The sequence below is a fragment of the Mugil cephalus genome, chromosome 12, assembly GCF_022458985.1.
Source record: "Mugil cephalus isolate CIBA_MC_2020 chromosome 12, CIBA_Mcephalus_1.1, whole genome shotgun sequence".
NCBI classification, from domain to species: domain Eukaryota; kingdom Metazoa; phylum Chordata; class Actinopteri; order Mugiliformes; family Mugilidae; genus Mugil; species Mugil cephalus.
In genome coordinates, this window is record NC_061781.1 from 21,888,817 (window position 1) to 21,897,581 (window position 8,765).

General features: G+C 39.4%; 1 protein-coding gene across 1 annotated transcript; it reads left to right on the plus strand.

Annotated features, from left to right (window-relative positions):
• The first annotated feature begins 2,414 nt into the window (after window positions 1-2,414).
• On the plus strand, window positions 2,415-8,205 carry eaf2 (ELL associated factor 2). The gene is made up of 6 exons (XM_047601616.1): window positions 2,415-2,605; window positions 3,031-3,125; window positions 3,983-4,119; window positions 4,270-4,454; window positions 5,244-5,477; window positions 6,656-8,205. The coding sequence occupies exons 1-6, from the start codon at window positions 2,503-2,505 to the stop codon at window positions 6,697-6,699; spliced, it is 798 nt and encodes a 265-aa protein (XP_047457572.1). The 5' UTR covers window positions 2,415-2,502; the 3' UTR covers window positions 6,700-8,205.
• Window positions 8,206-8,765: the final 560 nt, after the last annotated feature.

An 8,765-nucleotide genomic window follows, 5' to 3' on the forward strand; every position in this document is an offset into this window, starting at 1 on the left:
GTGGTCTTGATACTTAAATCCCTCGACTTGCAACCCGGCAGCATTAACACCGAATCACAGAACGATAAGATACGAATGGGAAAAGGCGATTTTTCTGTCATCTTTCTGCAAACTGACCAAGTACTGATTGACGTGTTTTATGTAGATTTGTAACATGTCCTGCAGGATTTTCCGACTTGGCGCTGAATGAGACAGCTCTGGCTGTGGGATTATTGTATTACACTGCATTATATTACATGTGTCTTTGCATAAAATTACTTCTCCTAATACTTAATTTCCAGGCATGAAAAGGCAGAATATCTTTATTTGACTTTGATCATTCAAGCAAATGGAAGTCTAACAGAGATTAAAGTTACATTAAGATAAATGTGACCAAGGAATAGGAACAACAGAAGAAAATTGTTAAGAAAACTGCCAACATATTGTATTGTCTTGTACATTTGTAGAGTACAAATGTACAAGACAATACAATATGTCCACTTAAAATGAAAAGCATAAATAAAAAGTAATATATTTGACACTGGTTGTCATTTTACCGAAGGATACAGATATTATATAGATCAATCTACATGCTGTATAATTGTAGTTTTGCTAATTTGACAAAATAATAGCATATTTGCTCATCATCTTTGAAATTTTTTTGTCTTTGATTCTTTTTATTTTCTTTGAGGACTGAAACTCAAAAGGGGGAAAACTGATTGTGAGCCATTTTCTGTCATTAGAGTATTAATGTCCCATAAAACGTCTTGAAATAGTCATTAAAAACTGGCACGGGCGCTCAGTATGGATCTATTTAAGTTTCAAACGACTCTCAAAAGATGAATTATTCACTCGGATTCATCCACTTAAAGATTTGACAGTGATAAATGAATTCAAAAATCTCATGTTAAAATGATGATTGTTTTGTTTCTGGACAGTATTGTCTGCAAAAGTTTCCACAGCTTCCTGTATCAGGCTTATGTCAAACTGTAGCTTCTGCAAAACTTGTGCAGAACATGTCGTACACATGTGGCCATGACGCATTAACGAAAAACCGGCCAATTATCCCTTGACATGTAACTGTTAATGTGATGATGAATCTGCAACATTATCAAGCAAACATTCAACTGCACGTGTCCTAGCGCAGTTTTGCTACTTTGCATCGCCTGAGCTCTTTGGACCCTGCAGACTGGCTTACGACCTGGGAGCTCGCTATTGTGAACTTGTGGAGTAGTTGCTTGGAAACAGTAAACCTCGCCTCCCAGAGTCCAGGGGCAACCCCCACAGTAACTGATATCACCAGAGGACTGTTTGCCTCCATCCATGGAGACAGACTTATGCTGGACTTTTTTTTTTTTTTTTGCCTTCACATTTGAAACAATGAAACTGTCTTTTTTAATAATCCGTCTTGGTTGATTTTCAGGCTGCGTCATAAAGATGTTGATCAGTCCCCTCTATTTCTACTCAAAATTGTCTTGCAATTGATCACTCTATACTAGCTCAAGGCCCCAAAGGTGGATAATTTCAGGCCCAGTATTTGTCTTTACCTTTCACTCCAGGTGTTTACTTCCATCTCCTAGACAAACACTTTTCCACTCTGGGACTCTCAGTCGCACACCTGCACATACAAGCGTTTGCCTCATGTGGACAGAAAGCACTCACATTTTGTGTCTGTGTAGATAACAAGCTTGTGCAATCTCGACATTCCTCTTAGATGTTGATCCTCTAATGTTTGAAGGCAGCAGAGCATATGGCCTCCGTGAAGTGGAGGCAGGGCAGGAATTTAAGGCTTAGGAATCATTAACAGTTTAAAGAAGGGAAAAGAGATTATTTTCACTGACACAAGGTTTACGGAGCTCAAAGCCCCCGCAGCCTGTGGACCTGCAGTCAAGTTAAGTGCTACTGCGACAGTTCATTAGTCTCATTGCCAGTCGTTCAGGACCTCCACACTGAGCGATTCTAGACAATTCAGTAATTAGATTTACTATCGAGCCCAGTCATAATCAGATAGTGGATCATTCTAATATCTGCCACGAATGCTTATATGAAATAAGAATGAAAGAAAAACAGAGCACTTTGTTTTAATTATTAACAAAATTGAAATGACATAAATGTAAGACATATAAAAGTATATAACATCAGCTATGATGTGCTAGACACAACTAAACCCACCACATTCCCACTGTAAATGTTCATATTCTTCTATATAGTATATATATATTTGTATATTGAGTGTGTATATGTTTACTATCTATCTATTTGTATTTTTTATGCAATGAACACAAAACAGTCTCAATAAAACAGTCTTTTCTTTTCTGATTTGCACTGAAGTTGCCCCGTTGTTGCTTAACCTTGATTGACAGGCCATGAATCAATCAGAAACCGGAAGAGGGCGCTTGACCGTTCGACCAATCACAACAGAGACACCCACTAAGGGGGCGGGGCTACATGGTATCGGATTAAAAAAAAAAGAAAAAAGAAAAGAAAGAAACAGCGGAAACTAAAGTTCATGAAACTCCGAGAATGAATGGCACAGCTTTCTCCAACTTTGACAATCAAGAACATGTCCTGAAATTAGGAGAGACCTTCGAGAAACACCCTAAAAGTGCCTACCACACAGTGCGATGTAAGTGGGACTTTGAATCAGTTGGTTACGTCTGGCTCTTACGGTGGCTAACAGTAGCGTGCTAGTTAGCTCATAAGCTAAAAAGCCGAAGACAGCTGTTTGACACGGACGCCATTTAACCGCCTCGTCAGTTTATTAACATCCACCTGCCGCTTGTCTGTTTTCGTAAAACGTCGATTCCTGGTGTTAATATGTTAGTTGGCCTCGTACATTACAAACAATTGATGCCTCCAGCTGTCAAAATGTTAGCTCAAGTTAGCATTGCGTCAACCTGTGCAATAGCACCACCTGGTGGCACCGGTGAAGACCTACAGGACTTAACAACAACCATATTTGAAAATGTAGAGATTGTATTATTGTGTATAGTCTATTTAACGCTTTATAATCTAATAAAGGTATTGATTTTCTTGCCTTTTTTGCCACAGATGACTTCAAACCAGCATCCATCGATACAGCATGTGAAGGGGAGCTCGAAGTGGGCAAAGGAGAACAAGTTACTATTACTTTACCCAATTTAGAGGTGAGTGGTGTGGTGCTCCACAGCTTCTCCAAGGTTTCCTTAAAAAAAATCATAACCACAATTTAAGGCCTTAAAAAGTCTTAAATACAAGCATTTTTTTCTTCTTCAGTCCCTTAGTTCAGTGTCGTTCTTTATGAAATATAACTATTAGCAATACACAGAAATAAAACTACAACTACAAGAGACCTGCACCTGCACACATAACAAGAACTGGCCGGGTTTACTAAAAGAAATCTCATTTCAAACGTCTCCGGGCCATTGAGCCTCATGTTTGATGAAAGACTGAATCAAACATCCAAAAAGAAACAACTTGTTGTGGGGTAGCCAATTTTTCTTATTGTTTGTACTTTGTGTGGGTCCTAAGTTTAACCCATAATGGTCTTGAAAAGGTCTTAAAAAATTTAAATTACACTTGTTCAAACCTGCAGAGGCCCTGTTCTCCCTGACAGATGTGGTGGATTTGAAGGGATTACACAGTCGTCCTTATACTCAAGGCTTCGGCTACAATTGAGGGGAGTAGAGACATATTTAGGATCTAGGAGGTGGAATAGAACAAAAAAAAACATTGATTTTGGTGCGTTTGTAACATAGAAAATTCTAAATTTAACTTAATTTGAAAAATAGATATATTATTATTATCATTTTTAAGTTTCAGTTTAAAAAAATAAACTGAAATTGAAAATCTGATGTTTATTTTTTTATTTTTAACCATATCATCCAAATCTTTTTCCTGAGGTGAGCCACATACTTTTAATTCAACATAAGAAAACTTTCTGGGAGAACAAGGCTTCGAGTTTTTTTTTTTTTTAAATCCTGGCATCAACTTTACCTCTGTGGCCATTTTGCTGTTTTTTTAGGGTTCAAGTGCTCCGGTAACAGTCTTCAAGGGATCCAAGAGGCCTTACATGAAAGAGTGCATCCTCATCGTGAACCATGACACAGGAGAATATCGACTGGAGAAACTCAACAGCAACATAGCTGTGAAGAAGACCAGGTGGGTAGAAAGAGTCGAAAACAAATGCACTTGATATTATTTGCCTTGTCTTATAACTTTATTTATCTCAATATATTTCACACTGATGTTTCAGAAACTAGTTGTGCAGACTTTTATGTCCTTACTCGTCCTGTTGATGTGCACTTCCAGGGCTGAGGGCAGCAGTAAGATTCATTCTCGCCTGGACCAACAGACCAGTCGCCTGAGCCAGCAGATGAAGAGCAGCAGCAGCGGCGGCGGCAGCAGCAACAAGACCTCATCCAGCTCCAAGAGTTCTCCCCCCAAAGAGAAGAGAGAGGCTTCCCCAGCCTCCCCCATGGACGACATTGAGAGAGGTAGCGCGGTGCCTTTATCTAAATGGACAGCGGATTTGAACTAGCTTTAGCTAATTAAGCTAATTTCCAGCTGTAGTCACCGGCCAGGTGGTAAAATGCATCCTAAAAGTGAATTACAATAGAAGATATTGTCAACACAGGTAGAAGGTGGGAAAGTAGGGGAAAGAAAATTATAAAAATAGTTTTTAAAAAGCTGCAGGAATTTACCAAAAACACGGTTTCTTGCTTGCTGTGATGTCACGTGCATACCCTCTATACATCGCAGGCACTGAAGAGACGAAGTAGTGCACACTTAAAAAAACACAGCACGGCACAGAAAGCATGCATCAAGTATGGAGTCGGCTCTTAGAGCCACGCAAAACGCAAAAGTAGCATCGGAACCACATGCGGTTGTGGCAGCGCGATGGAGAAATAATCCGCTGAACTCGTTGGTGAGACTGAAGATTTGCTGCATATTTCCTCCATGCAAGATTAATTATCACCTGTGGGTGTTGCCTCCGACGCTGCTTGTAGATCACGTTATCGCCACATGACTGAATCCTGCCTGATAATTAGCTTCTGAGGCAGGAAGTAGTCGAATGAGGACTTTCATGCACCTCTGCTTTTACCCTCTATGCATCTTTCATTTGTTTTCTTTTTGAGATATTGTAAATACTGAGTAGTGTAAAATTCGATCTGTATCAGCACCTCTAATTTGCACCATTTGCTTAGGACACTCCCCCTCCTTAAAGAGGGATAATTGCCACACATTGCTCCATCTTTGTTTTGGTTTTATTCCACCGTGTGCAGAGTTGATGGCGGAGGCCCGGGTCATGGATCAGATGAGCAGCGGCGACAGCTCCTCGGACTCGAACAGCTCGTCGTCCTCCAGCAGTGACGACAGCTCCAGCAGCAGCGACTCAGAAGACGAACGCATTGTTGCTGCGCCTCTCTCGGCCCCGGCCAACCCGAGCATGCCCATAATCACCACCAGCACCAACAGTCGCCACCAGGAGAGCGGAGGAGGCCTCATGAACACGCTCAGTGAGTAGCCGCCTCAAGGAGCTTATTGTTCTTTTAAAACCCTTTATATTTCCTTATTTTTTACATAGAATGTGATGCCAACTCTTTTTCATAACTTCACCCTCACTCAACCTGACATTTTAATCTTTATTTTATTTATTTTTTGTACATGGCCCTTTGGGGCTTGTAATACCACTTGCTACCACAAGATGTCGCAGTGGGTCAATGTAATGTCAGTTCATGGTAGAGTTTTTGCCTCTCACCAAGTAGCTGCTTCACTTCTGCAGGACATATGGGGAGTTGGGGTTTATTGGAAAAACTTTGAAAAATATTAACTATATTATATATTAATATATAATATATTAGTTATATTTTGTTTATATAGCACCTTTCAGAAAACAAGTGAATACCATTCAAACTGCTGTACGTTTTGAATGTATGACAAAAATATATGTATATATAAAAAAAAGTGGAACAACAACAAAAATACACATGGAGACTAATGCAAACTGTAAAAAAGACAACTTAAAATAATTAAGTTAGAATAATAAAATATCAATATCAACAAAATAATAGATAAATAAAAATGTATAAATAAAAAAAATGGGAGAATATAAAATAAAATAACTTTTAAACGTAGGCTTTTACGTCAGTGTAGCTTACTCATCTCAGATCCAGTCGCAGGTTGTTCCACAATTTTGGAGCTTAGTGGCTCCAATTGCTTTGTCAAGTGACTATTGCAGAGCAGGATGGATGGATGGGATAACCCAGGAGTTGCTTTTAGCATTTCATGAAGCGACACTCTCTGTCGGGCTTTTTACGCCGCTGCCACAATGAGACGACACGGAGACCTGGATGTTTGGATTTGCTGATTTTGTCATCTTTTGTGTTGGGTCGACCTAAAAAGCAACAATAGTATCATTTAGAGGTCCAGAGCGTACACTGTGTGCTGCTGTTACGTCGGTAATGTTTTGTTCTTTCCCTGCTATCTGATAAGAAATGAGTGCATCAGACAACACGGCACAATCTCCACCTGGAGAATTTGCTTTTCTTTACACATTCCTCCTTAAAACTGAGGTGAAAATTAGATTCAATGGTGAGAACTTTCCACAATCACTGTTGCTATTCTTTTTCCTTTTCTCCACCTTTTTGTTCATTTTAACTGGAGCCTCTTGTGTTTCCACCTGCTTGTGTTTCAGAGAACGACCTCCAGCTGAGTGAATCCGGCAGCGAGAGTGACTGAAAAAACACGAGGAGCTCGGAGGGTTTTCAGCCAGTCGCTGACACGTTGTCGGTTTCCTGCTTCGTTTAATGTCAAAGTGTCGTCTCTCCATATCCACACTTCTCCTAGTAAATCTAATGTGTTGCTTTTCTGCCACCAAACCTTATGTTCGTTGCTTTTTTGTGCGAGTGCGCGCGTGTGTGCGAAGACTACGTCGAAGAGACGCTTGAGTTCAGACAGATGTGATGTTGTTTTGCGTAAGAGATGTGGTAAAAAATATGTCAGACTATTTGTGATGTATCTCACTGGATGTTTTTTCGCGTGGTGACCAAGAAAATGTGAGAGGCAGGAAGGCGTTCACGCTGTGCAGATGGATGTTTCCGCCCGTCGGTCGGTCGTCTCAAACCACCACCTTTGTTTCTTCATTTTTCGACAACATTAGCAACGTTAGTTGTGCCTTAGGTCAGATTTCTGCTCGAGCTTCAGTTACTACTTTTCGATTGAAAACTTTAAAACTGCCATAACGGAAATATGTCTCGGATGAGCCACACTGATATGACAGTTTTATGCTTTTTACATTAAAGGTTAATTGTTTTTGTTTAGGATTATTTGCAGCAAACATTAATTTAAAGCTGCAGTAATTTAAATTCCTTTCGGCCGCATTAAAGGCAACAGAACAAGCTGTAAACTTAACATTTATATTTTGGCAAGTGTTTAGTTAAGTCAAAGATCAAAATTGGAATCCAGTCGTTATGTTTTCTTGCATCACTGATATTCACTCTCAGCTCTTTGGCTTCCGGATGCTCCGCTGTGTTTCCCCGATATCTCAGAACTTTGTTGTTTGTTGGGCGGAAAAACCAAAACAATCAGCTGAAAGATGCTAAAGTTCTCCATGGAGCGTAACCAAATGCTTACGTGTAGCTTCACAATCCTCCCACAGATCTACTCGTTAATATCAAATACTGATTATTGCAGCTTTAAGTAAAAAAATGTCTCTTAAGTTGAGGATGATTTCGTATTTAAGTTGATTTCTGGCGAAGTAGTGCACTAGTGCTCAGTTGGCTCAGATAGGGTCGCGCTTTGTAGCTTTAAACCTGCAATACTTGAATCTGATTATTTATATTTCTAAATATACGCAGCCGATGGTGAATTGCTTATATTTTATATATATTTTAATATCGAAGCAATCTGAAGTGCAGGTTAGTTGGAGCTGTCGCTGATGCTGCAGCTCGGCGTGAGTCTTAAAGAACTTCATGTGCCTTTGGTTATTTTCCTCAGCCAGTGATAACGAAGGCCCTATTGCAACATACGGGAAAGCTGCTGTTCTTTTATTTTTTTTTTTTGTTGTTGTCGTCGTTTTTGCGTTGTTTTGGAATCTGACTGAAAACAGCGACAGAATGAGAACGTGTCTTTGAAGTTGAGAAGTTAAATATGCATTTAGGCTTCAGGAGAAAGGTGACGCCGGAGAGTCATTTGTACATTCTATAAGAGTCATTTCTTTGTAGAAAAATAAAGATTTTACTTGTTTCTTGTGCCCGATTTTGTATTTTTTTTTAAGGGTGTCTGTGTGGTCCATTGTTGTGAGCATAATATCTCAGGAATACTTTTATTTCAAGTCTTTTTACTTCCAAGTCTTGTTTCAGAATGTAAGTGTGGCCAAACATGCAGTAGATTTAATAGACTTAATTAATTAGCAAGTTATATAAGGTGAGATGGCAGTTTTTGTAGCCTTTAGACAAAAATTATGAGTCAAAAATGAATTTCTCATTTCTATTATGACATCATGCTAAAGCTGAATGAGGTACAACTTGCAAGACTCGATGCAGAAAAGCAGAGATGAGGACGTGAATTGTCGTTCTTGGTCTTTTCTACACAAATTAAACAATATTCTGAAATTCATGAATCTCAAAAAACTGACCTAGGGTTGACTAACGCCTTTCCCACTCTCACAACAAGAAGTGGATAAAAAAAAAAAAGTAAAGAAGTGGATGCTATGTAACAGTGTTATTTACACCGATCAGCCACAACATTAAAACCACTGATCATCTTGTGACAATTCAGTGTTCTGCTGGGAAACGTTTTGACCT